The following is a 27,378-nucleotide window of genomic DNA, read 5'->3' as shown; positions in this document are numbered from 1 at the left end:
AAAATAAATGAAGAGGGAAAGGGGTCCTACCTGGCTCTGTTCAGGTATGTACAATATTTTACAGAGGAATATAAGTAAGAAAGAAGTCTAATCTATAATCTATAGATTTTTATGGACTATAAAATCTATAATCCATAAAAATCTAACCTTTTCAATAAAATCTTCCTTTTTTTAAAAATATAGAGGCAGGGTTTCACCGTTTTGGCCAGGCTGGTCTTGAACTCTTGACCTCAGGTGATCCACCTGCCTCAGCCTCCCAAATTGCTGGGATTACAAGTGTGAGCCACTGCACCCAGCCAAAATCTTTCTTTGAATAATTTATAAAATTTAAAAAAAATCTTTCTTTTTATAATTTATAATCTATAAAAAGGAAGATTCCAGCTAGCTATGTTTCTACTGCCTGTCAGGTGACTGTATCCCAGAATAACATTGCTTTAAACTGTAAGATAATTTGGAGTTCCGACAGTTTAAATTTTTGAATTACTTATTTTCACAGACTATGCAGGTAGAAATTTTTTGGTTACGTAATCAGAGATTAATTCACCAATAGTGCCTGTTTAAGCCCAAATTTTGTTTACCCATCTATTAGTAATTTTTTATTGTTTTTGTTTTGTCAGGCTACCTACTGTCATATAAATTAGTAATTTGTGTAAATTGCATTTAAATTCTATTTCTTTTTTTTTTTTTTTTTTTTTTTTTTTTTTTTGAGACGGAGTTTCGCTCTTGTTACCCAGGATGGAGTGCAATGGCACGATCTCGGCTCACCACAACCTCCGCCTCCTGGGTTCAAGCAATTCTCCTGCCTCTGCCTCCCGAGTAGCTGGGATTACAGGTGCGTGCCACCACACCCAGCTAATTTTTAGTAGAGACGGGGTTTCACCATGTTGACCAGGATGGTCCCGATCTCTTGACCTCGTGATCCACCCTCCTCGGCCTCCCAAAGTGCTGGGATTATAGGTGTGAGCCACCGCACCTGGCTTTAAATTCTATTTCATTGTTCTTGTGGAGGATCTTAGTGTGCTAAAATCAGTTCGGTTTAATTGCAGCTTTAAATTTTTTTTTACTCCCCAGGGAGACTGGTTTTCTCCTGCATTTTCCAAATACATGGGAAGTAGGATCTCAAATCCTTCACCCTTCTATCCTAGCCTACCTCTTTGAGGGCTTTCAGCAAAATTATAAATTTTGGGTTCCTTTTCTGAATTTCTAAACACCAACTCCTCTTCTCAATTCATAATATTATCAACTATTTGTTCTTTATTGTACAATATTTTATTTGTCTTTGTCTTTTTTTTTTTTTTTGAGACGGAGTTTCGTTCTTGTTACCCAGGCTAGAGTGCAATGGCGCGATCTCGGCTCACCACAACCTCCGCCTCCTGGGTTCAAGCAATTCTCCTGCCTCAGCCTCCTGAGTAGCTGGGATTACAGGCACGCGCCACTATGCCCAGCTAATTTTTTGTGTTTTTAGTAGAGACGGGGTTTCACCATGTTGACCAGGACGGTCTCGATCTCTTGACCTCGTGATCCACCCGCCTCAGCCTCCCAAAGTGCTGGGATTACAGGCTTGAGCCACCACGCCCGGTGTCTTTGTCTTTTTTAAGCATATGCAGTATTTTAATGGTTAGGATTACAGGTGTGTGCCACCATACCCGGCCTCCTCTTTTTATCTTTCCTAGACACAGAAACTTTACTAGAATATCTTTGAATTCAGTTTCCCATTTGGAAACTTTACATAGTGATATGGCAAATGATTCCTGTTCTTCAGATGCTCTCAGACTAGTACAGAAAGAAAACTTCCAAAGGCCTGGAAAACCCACTTAACAAGATGTAGCAATAAGCTGTAAATGAAAATGCACTTGGGGCACTCGGGGACACAATGCAGTGTTGGTGAGAAACTAGTCATTGAGTACTTCAGTGAGCAGGATGGGCATGAGGACATGTCCCATACCATAGGATGACCTGCACAGACACTTGAGTCATTTATCATTGTGTTCCAGTTAGCACTGACCCTCTGAATTTATCCCCTTACAAAGAATTGTTCACTAGAGCTGGAAAAATAAGAAAATTTTGCACATAGGCCAGAAATACTTAGATTTTAGAAAAATAAATAACTCTTTAGTCTTATATTCAATTTGTTATGTGTGTGGAGGTTTTATAATTAATTTTCCAACTGCTCACATTTCTTTCACACACTACCCAGGACTGTGCCAGCGTCTCCACAGTCAGAACAGTTCTCAAGCTTGGGAATGTATAAGTGTTGGAGAGTGGGTTCCCTTGTGAGCTATGGGTGATGTAGGCTGCCTACCTGAACTGCTTCCCTTTTGATTGCTTTGTAGAATCTTGCTGCCATGGAATTGACCTTTCCCTGCACATGTAAGAATTTTATTCCATGATTTGGGTATTAGAATTTTATTTACTTGGTTAGAATCTAATGGATTGAGTGGTAAGATCTGAAGAAGCAAATAGAATTCTTGAAATAGATGATTTTGCTAAGTCAAAATAAGAATATAAATACTCAGGGACACACCACCAAGGAAAATGAGTAGGCCTTGGGTAGCTCTGGTGTGTCTTCATGGTCTCTCTTACCTTTGGTACCCAAAGGTGTTAAGCTCTTGTTGCCCAGGCTGGAGTAATTGACATGCTCTTGGCTCATTGCAACCTCCACCTCCCTGGTTCAAGCAATTCTCCTGCCTCAGCCTCTTGAGTAGCTAGAATTACAGGCATGTGCACCACACCCAGGTAATTTTTATATTTTTAGTAGAGACGGGGTTTCACCATGTTGGCCAGGCTGGTCTTAAAACTCCTGACCTTAAGTGATCTGCCTGCCTTGGCCTCCCAAAGTGCTGAGATTATAGCCATCAGCCACTGTGCCTGGCCGCATGCATAATAATGATCATTTTAAATCCTTCATGAGACTTCTTGGGACTTCAAAGATTAATTTTAGTAGAAATTAGATTTGGGTTTTTTTTTTATTTTTTTGAGATGGATTCTTGCTCTGTAGCCCAGGCTGGAGTGCAGTGGCATGATTTCGGCTTACTGCAACCTCTCCCTCCTAGGTTCAAGTGATTCTCCTGCCTCAGCCTCCTGAGTAGCTGGGACTACAGGTGCATGCCACCACTCCTGACTCATTTTTTATTTTTAGTAGTGACCATGTTGGCCAGGATGGTCTTGATCTACTGACCTTGTGATCCACCTTCTCCTTGGCCTCCCAAAGTGTGGGGATTACAGGTGTGAGCCACTGTGTCCGGCCCCCTTCCCCTTCCCCCAGTGTCATGTTCTCATTCATTACCCTGGCTAGAGTGCAGTGGTGAGATTATAGCTCACTACAGCCTTGAACTCCTGGGCCCAAATGATCCTCTTCCAAGTCTCCTGAGTAACTGGGACTACAGGCATGCGCCACCATGGCCCAGCTAGAAATTAGTTTTAATAGACTATGTCGGCTTTTTAAAAATTACATTTGGCCAGGCATGGTGACTCATTCCTATAACCCCAGTGCTTTGGGATTTACCCTGCACCTATTTGAGAACAAATCCTATAAGTGGGGGTAACCCTCTTACGGAGTAATGAGAATCATGGAAGAAGTTAGGAATGGTAATTTATGTGTAGATGATAATGTTTTGTGTGTATTAGGTCAAATAATATAAATATTGTAATTGCTAGATTTACATAAATTGATAGGTTTAGGATTGTGAAAGAAGGATTAGATGCTGAAATTGTGATTATTTTAGTTCGGCATGGTGGCACATGCCTGTGATCCCAGCTACTTGGGATACTGAGGCATGAGAATCATTTAAACCTGGGAGGTGGAGGTTGTGTGAGCCGAGATCACTCTACTGCACTCCAGCCTGGGTGACAGAGCCAGACTCTGTCTCAAAAAAAAAGAAAAAAAATTATGATTGTTCGATTTGCTGCGAGCAATTGCCGAATAGGCCAAGATATTTCAGAGTTGTGTTTCGTTAAGGCCCCCTTATCTCCTACCAAGATAGATTATGTTGTAATCTCTAGTAGTAATGTTTAAGTCTGTTGATGGGTAGACTTGAAATAAAATGGAGATTGGTGCTAGTTTTTGTCATGTAAAGAGAATTACACCTGATATTAGTGAGAACCCTTGTGTTACTTCAGAAGTAAAAGAGGGATAGTCCTAATTTTGCCACCAATGCTATGATAATTATAAGGGATGCTATTTGGTTGAGGGCTTTTGTGATCATTCATTGTCTGGAGTATATCATACTGTTGATGATAGCTACAATTAGAGATGCAATTGCTTATGTAAGGAAATACTTTGTGGTGGCTTCTGTGGAGCAGGCATTTTTTCAGTTAGAATAGGGGTAATGGCTAGCATATTTATTTCTAACCTCATTCAGATTAGGAGCCAGTGTGAGTCCATTATTATAATCAGAGTCTCTGAAAATAATATAAAGAGAGTTGTGAGGAGGTATAGGGGATGAATTCATATAAACCAACATTTATTTTCAAGGTATGGGCTGGGTAGCTTATTTAGCTAACACTACTGTAGGATATGGTATACTAGGTACCAGGGAGAATTTGAAATTCTCAGGAGTGGATTCAGTTCCTACAGTTCTGGTAATAATATAAGGTCTGTTCTCGCCGAGTTCAAAGTGAAGAAACTGAGGCCAGCACAAGAAGATCTGATGCGAAGGAATTTATTCAGGCTCCCGGACGAGGTTCTGTGGTCCGACAGGAGGGGCCGGAGAAGTCGCATGGACTCCTCTCAGACGGGGGGTTTTATAGGGAGTGAAACAGCTCGATTGGTTGTGGGGGAGCAGGGCTGCTATTGGTTGTTAAGACTCGGCTGTTATTGGTTGTTAAGACGCTATGGTTGCCACACCTTGTTTGCATACTGAGCTCTTTTAAGGGAAGGTCAGTCTGTGTGAGCATGGGAGAAGGGAAAAAGCCTGAGCATGTCTGAGCTTGCCTGAGTTCGTCTGGGCTTGTCTGAGCTTTTGAAAAGAAGGGGGGGGGGGCAGTCTGCATCCGTGCTCCTGGTGAGGCAACAGGCCTTACATTCCGACTTTTTGATGATAGATAAAGGGCACCGCTCTTTCTGACTACTTCCTGCTGAATAGGGGCGAAGTAAGGGGGACAGGTCAGTTGGCTGGTGCCTCGACCGAGACGCAGATGAAGGGATGAAGCAGCATTTGGTTAACAGCCACTTGTCCAATTTCTTGCATACGAGCTTGTAGGAACTTTTACAGTTGTATTGCAGCTGGGGCTGTCAGTTGTTCTGTAGCAGAGAAAGAGATCCTGAGAGTGTGCTTTGAACAGCGAGATCCCCGTTAGGGTGGTGTCAGGTCCCGTAGGTGATCATGACAGGTTGAACTCGGTCCGGAGGGGAACTGCGGCTAAGGGGGATTCGTTGAGGGAGGCACACAAAAAACAATTAGTAAAGTTTATGGCTTCAGTTAAACTTAACATATTAATGCCTTGCTGTACTAGTGCCTTGTTTCCAGGATTCCTGCAAATAGAACTGCCAGGCATAGTAGGGACTGGCCTTAAAGGGAGATATTAGAAGGATTGTTAGGAGGAGGATTTGAAGGATTAGGAATTGACCGGCAGGGGCCACGGGTGAGGCGAAGGCGAGTGGTGCCCAGGGATTTGGATCTCCACTGGTCATTTTGCGGTGCCGGTTTAAGGCGGGACACATGATACCACGGGGTGTGACTCAGGAGCTTGGCGGCTGTGGGGGTGATCAGGATAATGATGTGGGGTCCTGACCACCTGGGCTGCAGAGATCCTGGCTGGAGCTCCCGGAGGAGAACACTGTCACCTGGCTGAAGGGGTGTTGCCGGGTGCGAGTCTCCAGGCCCTGGAACAACGGGGAGAGCACGATCTGCGTGCTCCCTGAGTAAGTGGTGGAGGAGAGATAGATAGGGAAGGTAGGTGGCTAGGGGAGGTGATTGCACCGGGAAATTATGAGAGACCAGGAAGGGTCAGCCGTACAGTAACTCAAAGGGACTAAGGCCTGTTGGTTCCCGTGGGGTGGCTCAGATCCGGGCTAGAGCAAGAGGTAGGAGAGTAGGCCAAGAAAGTTTTACCTCAATGGTCAGTTTGGCTAAATGGTCTTTGAGAATGCCATGGGCCTGTTCGACCTTACCTGATGACTGAGGGTGGTAGGGGATGTGTAGTTTCCAGGAGATGTTGAGAGACTAGACGACCAGCTGGACTACCTGGGCTATGAATGCTGGACCGTTGTCTGACTAGATGGTGGCAGGTAGGCCGAAGCGGGGGATGATCTCTTGAATAAGAATGGAGGCTACCATGTCTGCTGTTTCCCGAGAAGTGGGGAAGGCTTCAATCCAACCTGAAAAGGTATCTACAAAGGTTAGGAGGTAGCGAAGTTTTTTGTGAGTGGGCATATGGGTGAAATCAATTTGCCAATCTTGAGCCGGCAGGTTGCCACGCATTTGGTGGGTGGGAAACTGTAGCCTCAAGCTTCCCTGAGACGAGACCTTAGAGCAAGTAATGCATGTTTTGTGTACCTGCTCAATTGTCTGTTGCAAACCTGGTGAATAAAAGAGGGGTTGCACAAAGCGGTATAACGCTTTGGGCCCTATATGTAAGGATTGGTGGATTTCTGCAATAATTTTAGGAGCCTGTTCCTGTGAAAGGGCGATCTTATTATTTAGGAAGATCCAGCCCTGGTCAGACTCGGTTCCAGCCCTGGTCAGACTCTGTTCCACCCCTTAACATAAGGTCCTGTCTTTCTGATGGTGTGTACACTGGTGACGTGGCTGTGGTAAGGAACAGGACCGGAGCGGGAGCCGGCCTAGTACTGGTTAGAGTCTTTGCTACCACATCTGCCCTTGCATTGCCCCGAGAAACGGCATCCTGCTAGGCCTGGTGCCCCCGACAGTGGATGACAGTGACCTCTTTGGGGAGTAACAGAGCCTGCAAGAGGTTTGAGATATGAGTGGCATTGACTATGGGGGTCCCTTTTATGGTAAGGAATCCTCGCTCTTTCCAAAGGGCAGAGTGATAGTGGGTAATAAGGAAAGCATACTTGGAGTCTGTAAAGATATTTGCCCGTTTTCCCTTTGCTAGTGCAAGAGCTCGGATTAAGGCGATGAGCTCTGCCTTTTGGGATGTGATTCCATCAGGGAGTTGGCATGCCTCAAGGGTGGCTGAATCTGTGACTACAGCATAGGCTGCTTTTCGCCATCCCTCAGCTGTTATTACTGAACTCCCATCTACATACAAGGTAAGGTCTGGGCTGGAGAGTGGAAGGCTAGACAGACCCTCTTGTGGTTTAGCAAATGCCTCTATTAGTTCAGGACAGGAATGAATTGGGGAAGGGGAGTGAGATGGAAGGGGAAGTAAAGTAGCCGGATTGAGTGGAGAAGAGGGATGAAGACTGACTGAAGGATTTTCAATGAAGAGTAGATGAAACTCTTGTAACTGGGAAGGTCCTACTTGTGCGAGAGACTTATGAGAGAGAAGATCAATGAGCCAATGGGGAGAAAATACTAAGATGGGCTGGCCTAAGGTAAGTTTCAGGGATTCCTTAGTGAGTTCTGTTGCTGCTCCCAAAGCCTGCAGGCAAGGCTGCCATCCCCTGACCATGGGGTCAAGTTGCTTTGATAAATAGGAAACTGGGTTGGAGAGGGCAGGAGCTGAGATCAGCTGCTAAGGCCTGCCCAAAAATATGGGGACTGTCTCTGAATCCCTGGGGCAAAACTGTCCAGGTAAGCTGTTGTGACAGATTAGTGTCTGGATCAGTCCAGGTGAAAGCAAAGAGAAAATAAGATTCAAGGTGTAGAGGAATGGTAAAGAAGGCATCCTTGAGGTCAAAAACTGTAAAATGGGAAGTGTTGGAGGGAATGTTGGATAACAAGGTTTATGGGTTGGGGACTACTGGGTGGAGGGGTACTACTGCCTCGTTAATAAGGCGTAGGTCCTGAACCAAGCGATAGTTGCCGGACGGCTTTTGGACTGGTAATATAGAAGTGTTACAAGGAGAACTGGTGGGAATAAGGAGTCCCTGGGCTAGGAGTCGAGTGATGATGGGCTTCAAGCCCTGATGGTGGGTCTTTGAAATGGGAAACTGTGGACATGAGGGAAAGTGAGTAGGATTCTTGAGAAATATTTTAACTGGTGTGTGATGTCTTGCCACTACAGGCTTGGAAGTATCCCACACCAAGAGATTGACTATATCAGGAGGGATAGGGGGTTGAGGCAAAGGGTTAAGACAGGGCATAGTCTCAGTTAGGAGAGACAGTAGGTGGTGTGTATGTGAGGGGTTTGACTTCATGTATGTGAGATTAGTGAGTTGGAGGGTGGCCCCTACAGTCTGGAGAATATCTCATCCTAGCAAGGGAACTGGGCATAAGGGTATGATTAAAAAGGAGTGAGAGAAGGGGTGTCCCTCGAGGAGACAGGTTAGGGGAGAGGTTTGGTTGGGATAGGAAAGCCTTCCATCAACTCCCATGACTGAGACCTGGGAAGGTATGCTATGCCCTGAGTAGGAAGGTAATACAGAGTAGGTAGCCCCCGTGTCCACTAAGAAGGAAATGGACTTATACCTGCAGCATTACCCTGGACTCGGCAAGGGTGATGAGGGTCCTCGAGTCCGGGCTGCATCAGTCATCGAGAAAGCCAAGAAATTTAGGTGAAAGGACTGCCTCCTGCGGACCGGCTTGCTCCCCACATAGAGGTGTGGGGAGTGGGCCTTTGGTCCAGGATGGGCAGTCAACCTTCCAGTGTCCAGTTCATTTGCAATTTGGGCAAGGTCCAGGGGGTGGTTGAGGACACGGGCATTCCCGGGCCCAATGTCCGTCTTGACCTCATCTATAACAGGACCCGGGCAGGGCCCTTAAAACATTTCGGAAGGGTTTTGATGGACCTCCCTCACCAGATGTTCGGTGGGCTGCTGGCCTCAGGGCTGCTACAAGAGCTCGGGTTTGGAGGCATACCTTCTGCCTTAAGTGGGCCTGTCAGGTGGCCTCAGCCTTATCCTCTCGGCTGTTAAAAACTTTAAATGCCATGTTTACCAGGTCTCGCATGGGAGTCTGGGGGCCCTCCTCAGCTTTTTTAAGTTTCATCCTTATATCAGCCGCAGACTGGGAGATAAAGTGGGTGGCTAGGACTGTAGCTCCTACTGAGGAGGCCGGATCCAGTCGTGTATGGAGGATCATAGCATTAGTTAAGTGGTCAAGGAAGATGGCTGGTTTTTCATCAGGTCCCTGAGTTATTTCCCTTAACTTATCGTAATTGACTACCTTTTGGGCTGCGTTTTGGATGCCTGCCAGGAGGCACTGTAGCATCTGGTCTCGGCGGCAGCGGCCATCTCGACCGTCCTGATAGTCCCAATTAGGGTCGGCCTCTGGGACTGCTGCCGCACCTACTGGCATCTGGTTATCAGTCAGATGTACCTGATTAGCATGTTCCCGGGCTGCTGTAAAAATCCGGTCGCGCTCATCTGGGGTGAGGGTGGAGGATAGGATTACAAATGTGTCATGCCAGGTTAAATCATATGCCTGAGTACGGTAATGGAATTCCTTGGTGTAAGCAGTAGGGTTGATGGAAAAAGAACCTAGGCGTTTCTCAATGGCCGATAGGTCAGAGAGGGAGAAGGGAACGTGCACTCAGACAATGCCCTCTGCTCCGGCCACCTCGTAGAGGGGGCAAAGGTGGGAGGCCTCGTTGTTGGGAGCACCATGTGAGTGGGTGTGAGCACTAACAGGAGAGGCCAGGTTGTAATTAGGAGGTGGAGGAGCTGAAGGGGGTTGAGGTTTATCATAAGGCGGAGGATTATTGGGTCGGGCCAGCGGAAAGGAGAGTTCCTCAGATGCATCAGGGTCAGAAAAGGAAGAGAAGGAAGGTGGAGGGGCTAAGGGTGAAGAGGTTTCTTTGGCTAGAAGCACCTGGGCGGTGGTGCAAGAGGAACAGAGGGTGGGTCAGGAATGAAGATACCAGAAGGCCTGCACGTTTATAATGATCATAGTTAGGAAGAAAACAAGAAAAGATGTGGCCAGGGCTATCTGCCACATGGCTACAATAAAGACAGTACCACATACAAGACTGACGAACAAGGGGTGGGTGCCCCCCAGATGGGAGACCAGTCTGATGCCTTCCCGGCCACTTCCCTGTGGAACCGTGGGTTGAGGCCCACACAAGCCCCGCAGCTGTTATGCTGTGGGACTACACATAAACTCACTCACTCACTCACTTGCATTGGAATTAGGCAGAAAGAAAGAAGGATAGGATTAAAAGTGTAAAGCGGCCACCACCTTAAGGGCGAGGCACAGGATAGGATTAAAAGTGTAAAGCGGCCACCATCTTAAGGGCAAGGCACAGCCGCCATCTTAGATGGGAGAGAAAGAGAGAGCTAAGAGCAGGAAGCGGCCACCATCTTAACGCTGTGGTACGGCCGCCATTTTAGAAGAGAGGGAGAGAGACAAGAGAGAGAAAGAGAGAAAAGAAAAAGAGAGAGAGAGAGAAACAGAGAAAGAAACTGAAAAAGAAGAACAGATGAGAAGGAAACTGTATTTTCGGTTTCTTTCTAACGGGAGCCTTTATGCCAAATGGGCCAGTTTAAAATAACGAATTAAAGAATTTGGTATAAGCTGGGGGTTTGGCTCTGCCGTGAGGCAGGGCTGCTTAAACAGGGCTTCTGAATACCCACACCTCGGTTGCTGGTGAGGGTTCAGGAAAGTGGGGACATCGCCCTCAAATTCCTGACCCTAAAAAGCCCCTCACGGTGAGAGAACAAGAGTGTGGGGACGTCTCCTCTTACACTCAGGTCCTAAACTGGAGTCACGGACTCGTGGGGAAGGAAGCCAGAGTCACGGACTCACAGAAGGAGGCCTGCCAGGGTCACGGACCCATGGGGAAGGAAGCCAGGGGTCACGGACCCCGCAGCGGTGGGAATCCCTGATGCTGCGCAGCGGTTTTTGGACAGGGACTCCCTGAAAGCAGCAAGTGGGGTAGTGGGTAATTGAAGTCTTACCTTGTGGTGAAACGGCAGCTTCCAGGTCCAGCACTGTGTGGAGGAGTCAGTTTCCCCCAGATGGGGTCTTACAACTCCTCCCGGGTTTCGGCACCATATGTAAGGTCTGTTCTCACCGAGTTTAAAGTGAAGAAACTGAGGCCAGCACAAGAAGATCTGATGCGAAGGAATTTATTCAGCCTCCCAGACGAGGTTCTGTGGTCCGACAGGAGGGGCCGGAGAAGTCGCATGGACTCCTCTCAGACAGGGCGTTTTATAGGGAGTGAAACAGCTCGATTGGTTTTGGGAGAGCAGGACTGCTATTGGGTAAGTTACAAGGCTTTACCTAGGACTTGGCTTGTTGTTGGTTGGAATTACTTGGCTGCTATTGGTTGTTAAGACTCGGCTGCTATTGGTTGTTAAGACTCGGCTGTTATTGGTTGTTAAGACGCTAGGGTTACCACACCTTGTTTGCATACTGAGCTCTTTTAAGGGAAGGTCAGGCTGTGTGAGCATGGGAGAAGGGAAAAAGCCTGAGCATGTCTGAGCTTGCCTTAGCTCGTCTGGGCTTGTCCGAGCTTTTGAAAAGAAGCGGGGGGGTCTGCGTCCGTGCTCCCGGCGAGGCAACCGGCCTTACAAATAAGAGGGTTTAAACCTCTGATTTACTCTATTAAAGTAACTATTTTATCATATACATTTTTTATGTTTGTGGTGGGATACTAGATATTAAGATGGGCATTGAGATATGTAATATGCACAGGGCTCATGTCTGGGGTAAACTTTTTTTTCACAGAAGATGCGTAAGTTGGGTGTTTGGTTGGTGGGGACCTTCATGGGTTCAACATGTGTATCAAGAAGTGTTATTTCTGTTTGGGGCCCATCTACCCTGGCCATGGCAGGATGTTCGTCCACAACAATTGCAAGGTGTTCAGATTTTGTAAATCTAAACGTCATAAAAACTTTAAAAAGAAATGCAATCCTCACAAGCTTAGGTGGAACAAAACATTCCAGAAAGCAGCTAGTAAAAAGCTTACAGTGCACAATTCATTTGAATTTGAACCTATCACATGCCAGTGAAGAATAAAACTATTGCTGCAATGAAGAGAGTTGAAGAGATCAAACAGAAATGCCAGGCTAAATTTACAATGAACAGATTGAAGAAAAATAAAGAGCTACAGAAAGTTCAGAATATCAAAGAAGTCAAGCAAAACATCCATCTTATCTGAGCCCCTTTTGCAGGGAAAGGAAAGCAGCTGGAAGAGAAAATGGTACAGCAGTTACAACAGGATGTGGACATGGAAGATGCTTATTAAAAATCTCTGTAACCATTTATTTATGTATACTTGAAAATGCCCTTTGGAGACTTGGAACTGCTAAATCAGTTTATTTTTTATATAAGGTCACTTAAATGAAAAGTGATTAAAATGTATCTTTCCTACATTGCTATCTACAAAACATCAGATATTACGGATGTTAGATTGCATCTTAGTGCTAAACCTTCACTAATAGATGTACTTACGTAAATCATGAGAATTCTACTTATAACTATAGAAGTGAATTGTGGACATAAAATGGTTACGCCATTTGGATAATGGCACTAGGCAGCGTTTGTGTAAATAATGGCAAAAATTCATGGTCAGTGATGTATAAAATAAAATATTATTTGCAGTAAAATATTCCCTAAAAGTTATAGAATGAACCAACAATTTGTATGACAGTGTCAAATATTATTTTGATTTTAGTATTCCTGTTTTGGTTTATTTGCATCTTACAAGAGCATAATGGCATTGTTTGATGAAGCCTTATTATGCTGGATTGTTTTGACCTGGTTTAACCGTTCTGATAGGTAGTTGTGTCTATTGGGGATGAGAACTGAATAATCTTTGCCTGAAATGGCACTACACTCTAGAATTTCCAGGTTGGTGAATACTCAGTTCTAACTTGTGATTCTTGGTAGAACAAACTTTATTTTTCTAGCCTAGCAATGTTCTAGAAGCAGAGGAATCCCATTGCCTTTTAAGATTTATTATGTGGTTTTCTTTTAAAAAGCTGTTTTTGAAAAGTAGAATTTATAGGTACAACATCTGTTCATTATTTGCATGTAAAATAAAACCCATTTAAAAGTGAAAACAAAAAAGAAGCATAAGTTGATCATACCAAAATCATGGGTATGATACCTGAATTCATAAGAATAAAATTGTTAATAGGAGTGTTTTAGTAACAAAATTGTGTATATTTCTCGTGTGAAGATATCATGTAATGGCTCCTAGTAAAAATAGTTAGGGCATTTATTATAATAATATTAGTGTATTCTGCAATGAAAAATAGGGATAGTAGACATTGAAGACCAAGGCTAGTTGTGATTTGCCTTCTGTTAAGTTGAATAGGGCTCTGTTAGTTTCCGCTAGCATTGAAATGAATCTTGCTGTGACCAGGGTTCGTGATAATAAAATTAATTTTCCAGCCAGGCGCGGTGGCTCACGCCTGTAATACCAGCACTTTGGGAGGCTGAGGCGGATGGATCATGAGGTCAAGAGATCGAGACCATCCTGATCAACAAGGTGAAACCCCGTCTCTACTAAAAATACAAAAAATTAGCTGAGCACGATGGCGCGTGCCTGTAATCCCAGCTACTCAGGAGGCTGAGGCAGGAGAATTGCCTGAACCCAGGAGACGGAGGTTGCGGTGAGCCGAGATCGTGCCATTGCACTCCAGCCTGGGTAACGAGCGAAACTCTGTCTCAAAAAAAAAAAAAAATTAATTTTCCAAATTCTTGTGTGATAAGAGTTGATAAAGTGAATGACTCACTTATCGAGAAAACTGATAGGAAAGTAATAGCTAAGACAACTTTTTTTTTTTTTTTTTTTTTTTGAGACAGAGTCTCCCACTGTTACCTGTGCTGGAGTACAGTGGTGCCATCTCAGGTCACTACAACGTCTGCCTCCCAGGTTCAAGCGATTCTCCTGCCTCAGCCTCCCGAGCATCTGGGATTACGCCACCACGCCCAGCTAATTTTGTATTTTTAGTAGAGACAGGGTTTCTCCATGTTGGTCAGGGTGGTCTTGAACTCCCAATCTCAGGTTATCTGCCTGCCTCAGCCTCCCAAAATGCTGGGATTACAGGCGTGAGCCACTGTGCCTGTCCTGTAGTGGTTCTTTAATGAGTAGCTTGATTGCTTTGGCAAAGGGCTGGAATAATCCATGAGTCTGTAATATTAGGTCCCTTACAGACTTGTATATAACCTATTCATTCAACAAATGTTAAGAATGCTATAGTGAGAATGGTGGAAATAAGTAGGAGAAGGTTAACTATAAGCTTATTGTTAAGAAGAAGGATTAGTTTACTTTGTTTGACTAGTGTGTCCTCAGTCAAAATCATTTTGAGATTATATTTTGCTCTGAGGTCACCTCAACTAAAATTTTTAGTTAATTTGATAAAATGTTAATACCTGTTAAGTTAGATTAATTTTTGGATTATATGGGCTAAAAATTTAAGTTCCATAGAGTCTTCTCATCTTACTTAAGTATTTTTGCCTCTTCACAGATAGGTCAATTGCACTGATTAAAAGAGACAGCTAAACCCTCATGTGACCAGTCTTGCAAGTCCCTGTTTTGGGAACAAACGATTATGCTATCCTTGCACAGTTAAGATACTGGTGTGTTACTGGGCAGGCAGTGCCAGTTATTGGTGATGTTTTTGGTAAACAGGCAGGATTTGGTTTTGCTGAGTTCCTTTTACTTTTTAAAATCTTTCATTAGTGCTTGCCTGTGTTGGGTTAACAATTTGGAGAAAATAATTAGTTGATAGGTTTGATTAGTTATATTCAGTTGTTAACTGTTGGTGGATCATCCAAATAAGATGGTAGCTATGGGGTTTTATACATATTTTATAGTAGGTTATGCAAGTTCTCTTGTATTCTCTTGTACTGAAGGGGTGTTGAGGTTTGTCACGTTTTTTTCTGTATGTATATGGATAGTGGTTTTTGATGTTGATTCTATAACTGGTGTATTGCATAAATTGATTTTTAGAAATTAAATCCAACTTTATCATGGAGTGCAGATATTGTCATATATTGGTGGGTTCTCTTTGCAAGTATATTGCTGAGGCTTTGTATGTTAATACTTAAAGAGATATTGATATATAGTATTATAGTCTATTATAATATGCATATATACACATATGAAGTATATATAGTATATAGTCTACTTATAGATAACTGGTAAATATTATATATAACTTGTATGTTGAATATAACTGTTATATATAAATCACATTATAGTAAACAGCTTAATTTAATATACCATTATAGTATAATAAATTTATATAGTTTTGGTCTCCAGTGTATAGTGGGTCTCTCTTTTTTTTTTTTTTTTTTTTTTGAGTCTCTCTGTTGCCAGGCAGAAGTGCGGTTACACGATCTCATCTCACTGCAACCTCTACCTCCCAGGTTCAAGCAAGTCTCCTGCCTCAGCCTCCCGAGTAGCTGGGACAACGGATGCATGCCAGCACACCCAGCTAATTTTTGTTGTTTGTTTTTTTGAGATGGAGTTTCGCTCTTGTTGCCCAGGTTGGAGTGCAATGGCGCGATCTTGGCTCACCGCAACCTCTGCCTCCCAGGTTCAAGTGATTCTCCTGCCTCAGCCTCCCGAGTAGCTGGGATCACAGGCATGTGCCACCACATCTGGCTAATTTTGTATTTTTAGTAGAGACAGGATTTTGCCATGTTGGTCAGGCTGGTCTTGAACTCCCAACTTCAGGTGATCCGCCCACCTCAGCCTCCCAAGGTGCTGGGATTACAGCTGTGAGCCACTGTGCCCAGCCTAATTTTTGTTTTTTTTTTTTTGAGGCAGAGTTTTGCACTTGTTCCCTAGGCTGGAGTACAATGGCGCTATCTCCGCTCACTGCAACTCCTGCCTCCTGGGTTCAAGCGATTCTCCTGCCTCAGCCTCCCGAGTAGCTGGGATTACAGGCACCCGCCACCACACCCAGCTATTTTTGAGGGTTTCTCCAAGTTGGTCAGGCTGGTCTTGAACTCCTGACCTCAGGTGATCCACCTGTCTCGGCCTCCCAAAGTGCTGGGATTACAGGCGTGAGCCACGGCGCCCAGCCTAATTTTTGTATTTTTAGTAGAGATGGGGTTTCACCATGTTGGCTAGGATGGTCTTGATCTCTTGACCTTGTGATCTGCCCGCCTCAGCCTCCCAAAGTGTTGGGATTACAGGTGTGAGCCACTGTGCCCGGCCATTGGGTTTCAATTCTGTGGAAGCCTGCAGAATTATTCAAATAACCATTCTCATTCTCCCGTGGGAACAAAGGATAATCTTACCCTCTTGATGCTACAGGGTGCCACTCAAAAATATTCATGATCATAGATTCAGGAAAGATTCTATGATGTGACAATACAAGCACTAGGAACAAAGAAAAAGCATTTAATTTAGACTGCGTTGAAATTTTAAACTTTTGTGTTTCAAAGGACACCACACTGGTAAGACATTTAAAAGCATATGGCCATGCCAGCCTGAATGCACCTGATCTTTTTTGATCTCAGTTCCTAACCAGGATTGGGTCTGGTTATTACTTGCATGAGGGTAATACTGGGAATACCATGTGCTGTATACTTTCTTTTTCTCTTTTTTCTTTTCTTTTTTTTTTTTGTGGGTGGGATGGAGTTTCACTCTGTCTCCCAGGCTGGACTGCAGTGGCATGATCTTGGCTCACTGCAACCTCCACCTCCTAGGTTCAAGTGATTCTCCTGCCTCAGGCTCCCGAATAGCTGGGACTACAGGTGTGTGTCACCATACCTGGCTAATTTTCGTAGTTGTAATAGAGAGAGGGGTTTCATCATATTGGTCAGACTGGTCTTGAACTCCTGACCTTGTTATCCACCCTTCCCGGCCTCCTGCTGGAATTACAGGCGTGAGCCACCGTGCCCAGCCCCGCACCCCTCTTTTTTTTTCAGGTGGAATTTTACTCATGTTGCCCAGGCTGGAGTGCAATCTTGCAATCTCGGCTCACCACAACCTTCGCCTCCTGGGTTCAAGCGATTCTCCTGCCTTAGCCTCCTGAGTAGCTGGGCTTACAGGCACCTGCCACCACACTCTGCTAATTTTGTATTTTTAGTAGAGACGGGGTTTCTTCATGTTGGTCAGGCTGGTCTCGAACTCCCGACCTCAGGTGATCTGCCCACCTCAGCCTCCCAAAGTGCTGGGATTACAGGCATGAGCCACCTCACCCAGCTGCTGTACACTTTAAGAAAAGAAAAGAGGCTGAGTCAAGTGGCTTATACCTCTAATCCCAGCACTTTGGGAGTGGATGGATTGCTTGAGCTCAGGAGTTCAAGACTGGCCTGAAGAACACGGTGAAATCCCGTCTCTACCAAAAATACAAAAAATTACCTGGGTATGGTGGTGCACACCTTTGGTCCCAGCTGCTCTTGAGGCTGAGGTAGGAGGGTCATTTGAGCCTGGGAGGTGGAAATTGCAGAAACTGAGGTGACGCCACTACACCCCACCGTGGGCAACAGAACGAGACACTGTCTCAAAAGAGGGAAGAGAAACTTGATGAATTATCATGGATTGAGGAAATGGAACTTGATTGGATATCAAGTTTTGGGGGGATTCTCCCTGAACTCCTTTAGAAGCATTTTTGATGAAATTGGGCTCTGCAGGAGAAGGATAAAACCATCCCTAAATATTTGATTCCCTTGATGTATTCCAAAACACCCACTTTCCCTCTCTAAAGGACGTCTTCAATTTTGCATCCACCCTGACATTTTGAAAGAGCTGTGGTATTTTGTTTTTATTTTCCCACAGAGCCATACATGACTGTATTTAAAATTTTATTACATTAATGATGAATACTTTTCATGAGAGGGAAACACTCAGTAACCACCCAAAATTACATTGTAAAAAGTTCACCTAGGCTGGGCGTGGTGTTTGTTTCACGCTTATAATCCCAGCACTTTGGGAGGCTGAGGTGGGTGTATCACAAGATCACAAGGCCTAGCCAACATGGTGAAACCTCATCTCTACTAAAAATACAAAAAGCCCAGCATACTGGCAGGTGCTACTCAGGAGGCTGAGGCAGAATTGCTTGAACCTGGGAAGCAGAGGTTGTAGTGAGCTGTGATCACGCCATTGCACTCCAGTCTGGGCGACAGAGCGAGACACTGACTCAAAAAAATAAGTACATCTAATATTTCCTGATGTTAAGCACCTTTTTTTTTTTTTTTTTTTTTGAGACAGAGTTTCTCTCTTGTTACCCAGGCTGGAGTGCAATGGCGAGATCTCAGCTTAGTGCAACCTCTGCCTCCTGGGTTCAGGCAATTCTCCTGCCTCAGCCTCCTGAGTAGCTGGGATTACAGGCACGTACCACCATGCCCAGCTAATTTTTCTATTTTTCAGTAGAGACGGGGTTTCACCTTGTTGACCAGGATGGTCTCAATCTCTTGACCTCGTGATCCACCCACCTCGGCCTCCCAAAGTGCTAGGATTATAGGCATGAGCCACCACACTCGGCTTGTTAAGCACCTTTTAATGTGCCTTGTGGTCATTTGGATGTATCTTGGAGAAATGTTATTGGAATACAGTGAGTCTCGCTCTCTTGCCCAGGCTGGAGTGCAGTGGCACGATCTTGGTTCACTGCAATCTCCACCTCCCAAGGGGCTGGGATTACAGGTGCCTACCACCACTCCAGCTAATTTTTGTATTTTTAGTGGAGACAGGATTTCACCATGTTGCCCAAGCTGGTCTTGAGCTCCTGGCCTCGAGTAATTTGCCCACCCCAACCTCCAAAAGTGCTGGGATTACAGGCATGAGACACCAAGCCTGTCCACAAAAAAGTTTTTATATTTGATAAAAGTTTGTCTTTTTGTTAAGATTGGGTGCCCTGCCTAGGCGCGACGCCTCACGCCTGTAATCTCAGCACTTTGGGAGGCCGAGGTGGGCGGATCACGAGGTCAGGAGTTCGAGACCAACCAGGCCAACATGGTGAAACCCCCATCCCTACTAAAAATACAAATATTAGCTGGGCCCTGGTGGTGGGCACCTGCAATCCCACCTACTTGGGATTACAAGAATCACTTGAACCAGGGAGGTGGAGGTTGCAGTAAGTGAGACCATGCTACTGCATTCCAACATGGGCGACAGAGTGAGACTATGTCTCAAAACGAAAAAAAATTGGGCCATTCAACTTTGAGCAATTCAATGACAATGTAGCTTTACTACCTAAGCAGTAATTCCCAGAATCGTTTCTTAAGTTTGTTTTTTCATTTTTGTTTTTGTCTTTTTAGTTATTTATAACTGTCTTATCAGTTAGATTGATGGGCCCCCTCATAAAATCTACTTTTTGGTTTTTGTTTCTGTCACTGGAATTAGAACAAAAATCTACTTTCTAGCTATCATCAAAGTTTAAACTTGGGAACAGACATTTTCAAGGATACACAGCCTCAAGACTGCTTATGTTAACTTTTTTCTGTGTGTGAGTTCATAGGACTTTGTTGCATCAGTGCTACAGACCCACACTACAAACAGACATTAGGGGCAACCCAGATAGCACAACTTTCTATATGGATTCACCAGAAATTCACACATTTTCCTATTCTGCTGTTGTTTTACCCCATGGTTAAGTTGTAGCATCAGAATTGCTTTATGGAAGAAAGTGAGTATAGGCACAAAGTAAGGTCTGATGACCAAGTCATGAAATCTTTGGAGTCCACAGCATCATGAGAACCTCTTAGGAATAGGATATAGATATCCAGTGCTGTCAGTCTCACCCATCCTTCTCTGTACATGTGCCATGTTTCAGGGCTCGGTGGCCTTTGAGGATGTGGCTGTGAATTTTACCTCAGAAGAGTGGGCTTTGCTGGATCCTTCCCAGAAGACTCTGTACCGAGAAGTGATGCAAGAAACCTTGAGGAACCTGGCCTCTATAGGTAAGGGTGACAATATTAGTTCCCTCAGTGAATTAGAGAAGAAGTGTTTCTCTTTCATCCATGCTGTTGAGTAATTTGGAATATGGATGGGCAATACTTTGATGAATAAATGAGGCATGTTGCAGTGTATCATGAACATAGAATCAAATAATTATTTCATAATTTTATACTAATTCAGGCCTATGCATCTGTGTCTATTTCAGGGAAGCAATGGAAAGATCAGAACATTGAAAATGAGTACAAAAATTTCAGGAGCAGCCTAAGGTAATCTGCATTCACAAGACAAAGCAGTGTCTCTAGAAAATTTTAGAATGAAAAAAAAAGAAAATTTTAGAATGGGAGGAAATATTAAAAAGAAGGAAACAGACAAAGAAGCTGAGTTCTAATGTATTGTTCGTAGAATATTTTCTCTAAAAACCTGCATTTATTTGTGATATAGGCTGGACACCATGACATATGTCTATAATCAGCCCTTTGGGAGGTTCAGACCAGAGGATTGCTTGAGCCCAGGAATTTGAGGCTGCACTGAGCCATGATGACATCATTGATTGGACTGTAGCCTGGGAAACAGGGCAAGAGTCTCACTCACAAACAAAATTAATTAAAAACTGATTAAATGTGCTTTTGATTTTTCACAGAAGTCTTATGGAAGAGAGACTCTTTGAAAGTGAAGGTCATCAGCATGGAGATATTTTGACCCAGGTTCCAGATGACATGCTGAAGAAGACAACTCCTGGAGTAGAATCATGTGAAAGGAATGTGTGTGAGGTTGGCATGAGTCATTTATCCCTTAAAAAGCGTGCCAGAGCTGACACTGGACACAAGCCATATGAGTATCAGGAATATAGACAGAAGCCATATAAATGTGCATACTGTAAGAAAGCCTTCAGCCGTCTCCCCCACTTTCACAGACATTTAATTGGTCACACTGGAGAAAAACCCTATAAATGTAAGGATTCTGGGAAGCCATTTAGTTTTCCCATTTCTTTTCATAAACATCAAAGAGCTCGCTCTGGAAAAAACCCCTATGAATGTAAACAATCTGGAAAAACATTTGGATGTGCCTCAGAACTTCAAATACATGGAAGAACTCACAGTGTAGAGAAACCTTATGAATGTAAGAAATGTGAAAAAGCATTTAATAACTTATCATCTTTTCAAATACATGAAAGAATGTGCAGAGGCGGGAAGCATCATGCATGTAAGGATTCTGGGAAGACATATCATTTTTTTGGTTTCTATCATAGACATAAAATGCCTTACACTGGTAGGAAATTTTATAGATGTAAGAAATGTGGGAAAGCCTTTATTAGTTTCTGTACCTTTCGATACCATCAAAGAACTCACACTAAACAGAAATCATATGCATGGAAACAATGTGGGAAAGCTTATATTTCTTATACTTCTTTTCAATACCATCAATTGAGTCACACTGGAGCAAGACACTATGAGTGTAAGCAGTGTGGCAAAGGCTTCAATTTGCCCAATTCCATTCGATACTATGAAATGTCTCACACTGGAGAGAAACCCTATGAATGTAAGCAATGTGGGAAAGCTTTCAGATGTGCCTCAAGCCTCCGAATACATGGAAGGACTCACACTGGGGAGAAACCCTATGAATGTAAACAGTGTGGTAAAGTTTATCATTATTGGAGTGGCCTTCGAATACATGAACTAACTCATATTCGGAAAAAGCCTTATGAATGTGAGGAATGTGGGAAATCGTTCTTCTGTTCTGGTTCCTTTCTAAGTCATAAAAGGATTCACACTAAGGAGAAGCCTTATGAATGCAAGGAATGTGGGAAAGCATTTGATAATCCCATATCCTTTCAAAAACATGAAGGGAGTCACAGAAAAGAGAAGACTTATGAATGTAAGCAATGTGGGAAGGTATTTGGTTTTTCCAGTTCCCTTCAGAGACATGAAAGGACACACATACATGAAAAACACTATGAACATAAACAACATGGGAAAGGATTTTTTCGTAGAAGCTCTCCTGGACACATGAAGATAGACACTGGAGAGATACTTCATAAATGTAAGGTATGTGGAAAAGTCTTTCATTCTCGCAGTTCATTTCAAACACATGAAAGATCTCACACTAGAGAAAAATGCTATAAATGCAAGCAGTGTGGGAAAGCCTTCATTTATTTCAATCCCTTTCAACGTCATCAAAGGAATCACACTGGAGAGAAGCCCTATGAGTGTAAGCAGTGTGGGAAAGTCTATATTTCTTCCACTGCTTTTCAGTATCATAAATTGAGTCACAGTGGAGCAAAACGTTATAAGTGTAAGCAATGTGGCAAAGGCTTTAATTTGCCCAGTTCCATTCGATACCATGAAATGACTCACACTGGAGAGAAACCCTATAAATGTAAGCAATGTGGGAGAGCTTTCAGATCTCCCTCGCACCTTCAAACACATGGAAGGACTCACACTGGCGAGAAACCCTATGAATGTAAACAGTGTGGTAAAGTCTATCGTTACTGGAGTGGTCTTCGAATACATGAACTAACTCATATTGGAAAAAAGCCTTATGAATTTAAGGACCGTGGGAAATCATTCTATAGTTCCAATTTCTTTCTGAATCATAAAAGGGTCCACACTAGAGTCAAGACATATGAATGCAAGGAATGTGGCAAAGCATTTGATAATCCCACATCTTTTCAAAAACATGAAGGGAGTTACAGAAAAGTGAAGACTTACAAATGTAAGGAATGTAGGAAGGTATTTGGTTTTTCCAGTTCCCTTAGAAGACATGAAAGGACACACATAGGTGAAAAACGCTATAAACATAAACAACGTGGGAAAGGAGTTTCTCATCTTAGAAGCTTTCCCAGACACACGAATATGTATACTGGAGAGAGACCCCATAAATGTAAGATATGTGGGAAAGTCTTTCATTCTCCCCGTTCATTTAAAACACATGAAAAATCACACACTAGAGAGAAATGCTATAAACCCCATAAATGCAAGCAATGTGGGAAAGCCTTTATTTATTTCAGTGCCTTTCAACGTCATCAAAGGAGTCACACTGTAAAGAAGCCCCATGAGTGTAAGCAATGTGGGAAAGCCTATGTTTCTCTTGCTTCTTTTCTATCTCATCAGTTGAATCACACTGGAGCAAAACTCTACGAGTGTAAGCAGTGTGGCAAAGGCTTCAATTTGCCCAGTTCCATTCGATATCATGAAATGACTCATACTGGAGAGAAACCCTATAAGTGTAAGCAATGTGGGAGAGCTTTCAGATGTGCCTCAAGCCTCCGAATACATAGAAGGATTCACACTGGGGAGAAACCCTATGAATGTAAACAGTGTGGTAAAGTCTATCGTTATTGGAGTGGCCTTCGAATACATGAACTAACTCATTGGAAAAAAGCCTTATGAATGTAAGGAATGTGGGAAATGGTTCTACAGTTCTGGTGCCTTTCTAAATCATAAAGGGATCCACACTAGGGAGAAGCCTTATGAATGCAAGGAATGTGGAAAGGTATTCGGTTTTTCTAGTGCCCTTCGAAGACATGGAAGGACACACACTGGTGAAAAGCCCTATGAATAAACAATGTGGGAAAGGATTTTTCATATCTTCCATGGAGCTTTGAATGTATGAAAAGACACACTACAGAGAAATCCTAAATATAAGGGGTGTATGAAATCATTTAGTAATTCATCTTCCTTTTAAATGGAAGGATGCACACTGGAGAGAAGCCATATGAATGTAAGAATTGTTGGAAAGCTTTATATCTGCCAAGAGCCTTCGAAATCATGGAAGGACACACACTGAAGAGAAACCATGTGAATGCAAATAGTGTGGCAAAGCTTTCATTTGTTCCAGTTCCTGTCAGAGACATGAAGAGACACATTCTGTTAAAATACATTCAATTATCCCAATCCCTTTGAAACACAGAAAAAGAGTAGGGAAAGGACCTCTGAGATAATTGATTTCTGAGTTGAGAAGAGCTACCTCTGAAGGGACAATTAAATCGATGTATTGAGATGGTTCTGATACAATTCACCAATAGCCAATCTTAATGAGATTTCATTAAACAGCACCTTGAAAAAATGCACTGCAAAAAAAACGGATTTCATAGGCACAGACAAGGAAGGTATCAGTCACATATTAGAGGAACCACACAGAGCAGTGTGTGGCCACCTGTTTCAGCCCATTTTTTTCTGATTCTTTTGCTTGCAAATTAAGAGTATTCTCCAAATCCTTTGTCTATCCTTTTCTCAGAGTTGTAGTTCTCTAGAGATGTTGCCGGATGCGTCACATTAAAGGTACATTTCCAGTTGGTGTTTTAAAATTTCATATATTAGAAATCAGTTACCAGAGAACTAATTCAAACTGTCATGGTTGGAAATACTCTGATGCTGAACTCCCTAATCTATACATTGAGTTAAGGTCTATACTCTGTTGCAAGCATTGTTTTTTTTGTTGTTGTTTTTTTTTTTTTGAGACAGTCTTGCTCTGTCACCAGGCGCCAGGCTGGAGTGCAGTGGCGCAATCTTGGCTCACTGCAACCTCTGCTTCCCGGGTTCAAGCAATTCTGCTGCCTCAGCCTCCTGAGTAGCTGGGACTACAGGCGTGCACCACCACGCCCAGCTGATTTTTGTATTTTGGTAGAGATGGGGTTTCACCATGTTGGTCAGGATGGTCTCGATCTCTTGACCTCATGATCCACCTGTCTTGGCCTCCCAGAGAGTGCTGGGATTACAGGTGTGAGCCACCGCTCCCGGCCTGCAGGCATTGTTCTGCTAACAGTGACTCTTTTCAATTCATTCTGACAGTTAACTATACTGCCCTGAAACCAACTAATGATGGGAACTTGTTTCTCTCCTGCATTGTGTAGTGACTGGTGTCACCCAGGACGTTCATGTGAGGAAAAAGCACCTTGCTCTTATCTGGGAATTTTGAGTGATTTTTTTTTTTTTGTAATGCCTCAGTTTAATTTTTATTTATGGTTGATTATATGTGATTAAGAACACTTGCTATTTATGTCTGACCCCACAAATCAGTTGCAACAGCACCAAGTTTTATGTAAGAGATATAGTAATTACAAATGTGAACCTAAGTTACATTCTCTTTACATGTCTCCCTTTCTATAGGCCTCTTAAACCTTTTACTTAAGGCATATGTCAGACCCTGGTCAAAGTAATTCAAAAAAGGTATATACAAAAATTGTTTTAACTCCAAAAGGTGGAATGTAACTCTTTGAGAACTTCTCCAGTAAATAAACTCAGGTGTTATACAGGAAGAACTGTTGCCACTGGTAAATTGTTCATAGCTTTCACTCTCCTCATGGGTTTTTTGTTTGTTTGTTTGTTTTTTGAGACCGAGTCTCACTCTTGTCACCCAGGCTGGAGTGCATTGGCATGATCTCTGCTCGCTGCAACCTCCGCCTCCTGGGTTCAAGCAATTCTCCTGCCTCAGCCTCCCAAGTAGCTGGGACTACAGGCATGCGCCAACACACCCCACTAATTTTGTATTTTTAGTAGAGACGAGGTTTCACCATGTTTGCCAGGCTGGTCATGAACTCCTGACCTCAGGTGATCCACCTGCCTCTGCCTTCCAAAGTGCTAGGATTACAGGTGTGAGCCACCATGCCTGGCCAGGATATTAATTTTTAAAGTCTCCCTCTGTCACCCAGGTTGAAGTGCAGTGGTGCAATCATAGCTCACTGTAGCCTTGAACCCTTGGGCTCCTCCAGTCTCAGCCTTCTTAGTAGCTGGGAACACAAGTGCTCGCCACCACACTTGGCTAATTTTTGTTTTATTGGTAGAGACGAGGTTTTGCCATGTGGCCCAGACTAGTCTTGAACTCCTGTGCTCAAGCGGTCCTCCTGCCCTGGCCTCCCAAAGCGCTGGGATTATAGTTGTGAGGCATTTTGCCCGGCCCTGCCTCAGCCTCTTAAGTAGCTAGAAGTTATAGGCACAGGCCACCTCAGCCAGCTAATTTTTAAAACTAATTTAAAATTTTCTTTTAGTAGCTTTTTTAAAGACAGGGCCTTACTCTGTCACGCAGGCTGGAGTGCAGTGGCGGGATCATGGCTTATTGCAGCCTCAACCTCCCTGGGCTCAGGTGATCTGATCTCACCCTTCCAAGTGACTGGGACTACAGGCATGTGACACCACACCCAGCTAATGTTTGTATTTTTTGTAAAGACAGGGTTTTGACTTGTTGTCCAGGATGGTCTCAAGCTCTCTGTTGCTAGCACTCCTCCCACCTTGCCATCCTGCAGTCCTGGACTACAGGCTTGAGCCGTGGTACTTGGCCTCCCAGGTAGTTGTATCCACAGTCCCTCCCTTCAGGTAACACTGCAAATAACCTATAGGCGGCAGCAGAGGCTGAGGGCAGTGATCACTTTTAGGCCAGTATGGAGGCCTCAGAGGGAGGGAAATGGAGCTCCCTTGGGTGCTTCCTGGGTGGCCCAACCTCTTCTGCAAGTGGCCTCCAGCTGCTCAAAGCTGCTCCAGAAGCAGTTTGGATTCTGATTATCTGCAGAGCCCTGGAAAGCAGGAGACTCATGTGCAGATGCCCTTGAGGGGTGCTGTCCTTTCTGTGGTTGGACTTCTGGAACCTGGGTCCATATTCGGGGACAGTGTTTTGGTTTTTGACATGCATAGGGTCCCTGGCATCAGACAGTAATCTGTATATATGAAGGAAACCTGTGAAGGTCAGGTTTACAGACAATTGTTTGGGACCTCACCTGGAAAAACCGTTTATGAAGTTGTCTGTTTAGCTCAGAAGCTTAGACTGCCACCTGGTAAGAGTTTCTGGTTGGTGAATGTGAAGGTCTGGAAGGAAGGGATTAGGGGTCTGGGAGAAGGCCTTGGCCGCGTCTCATCCCTGGTTGCCACTTTCTGAAGGACACCTGCCTCTCCCTCCTGATCCAGTCATGCTTGGTCTGGTCTTGGTTCCCCTCTGTCTCTGAGGTGATGAGATTGCTCCACTGCACAGAGTCTGGAATTCCCAACACACACTTGAAACCCCAATGCAGAACAAAGGAGCAGAAACAGCCCTTTGAATGAGGAAGAAGATAATAACCTGTCAAAAAATCAGGAGCAAATTTCACTAAAATGAAAATATCCAATGACCAAGTTGTAGGGAGGGAGCTCCGCAGGTCGGGTTACCCAGCGCTTCTGTCACTCCGGGGTGAGGGGATGGGGTGTGGACCCCTATCCAGTCAGGAACACTGGGGCGGGCCCTGCCAACTGTACATCCTGGGAAGGTGGGGATGCAGTCCTGCTCTCACCTTGATGACAGTGCCCACTGAGGTTGGGATCCCGTCTTTCCAGCTGTGAGAGGGACCAGGTCCCTCCACCACAACTGTCGTCTGCACTGTGACCTGCACTAGTCATGGGAGCCCTAGAGAGGAAGCCAGGACACCTGAAAGCTGGGAAATGGTGAGTGTTCGGGGCCAGCGACCCGAGACCGGGCAGGGGCTGGTTGGAAATGGCCAGAACCGGCAGTGGTGGGACCCCAGGCTCCCTGCATGCGACTTCA

The 27,378-nt window shown here is 44.1% G+C and overlaps 1 protein-coding gene and 1 pseudogene across 2 annotated transcripts in view; both read left to right on the top strand.

Annotated features, from left to right (window-relative positions):
- LOC105706145 (zinc finger protein 433-like) overlaps nt 1–27,378 on the top strand; it is a 53,094-nt gene that overhangs the window by 9,105 nt on the left and 16,611 nt on the right. The window contains exons 2-4 of one of the 2 annotated variants that reach the window (XM_012436314.3): nt 19,748–19,874; nt 20,078–20,138; nt 20,513–21,917. In XM_012436314.3, coding sequence (XP_012291737.2) covers nt 19,748–19,874; nt 20,078–20,138; nt 20,513–21,917 — 1,593 coding nt within the window. Of the gene's footprint in view, nt 1–19,747; nt 19,875–20,077; nt 20,139–20,512; nt 25,141–27,378 lie in introns of those variants that run through there. The other variant, XM_021676702.2, reaches the window with a different exon arrangement.
- On the top strand, nt 11,596–13,282 carry LOC105706148 (probable ribosome biogenesis protein RLP24; annotated as a pseudogene).

Source organism: Aotus nancymaae, unplaced genomic scaffold, assembly GCF_030222135.1.
Source record: "Aotus nancymaae isolate 86718 unplaced genomic scaffold, 86718_ANA_hifiasm-v0.15.2.pri h1tg000028l, whole genome shotgun sequence".
Taxonomy (NCBI): Eukaryota; Metazoa; Chordata; class Mammalia; order Primates; family Aotidae; genus Aotus; species Aotus nancymaae.
Note: the sequence above shows the minus strand (reverse complement) of the source record. Positions and strands in the feature narration are given on the sequence as shown.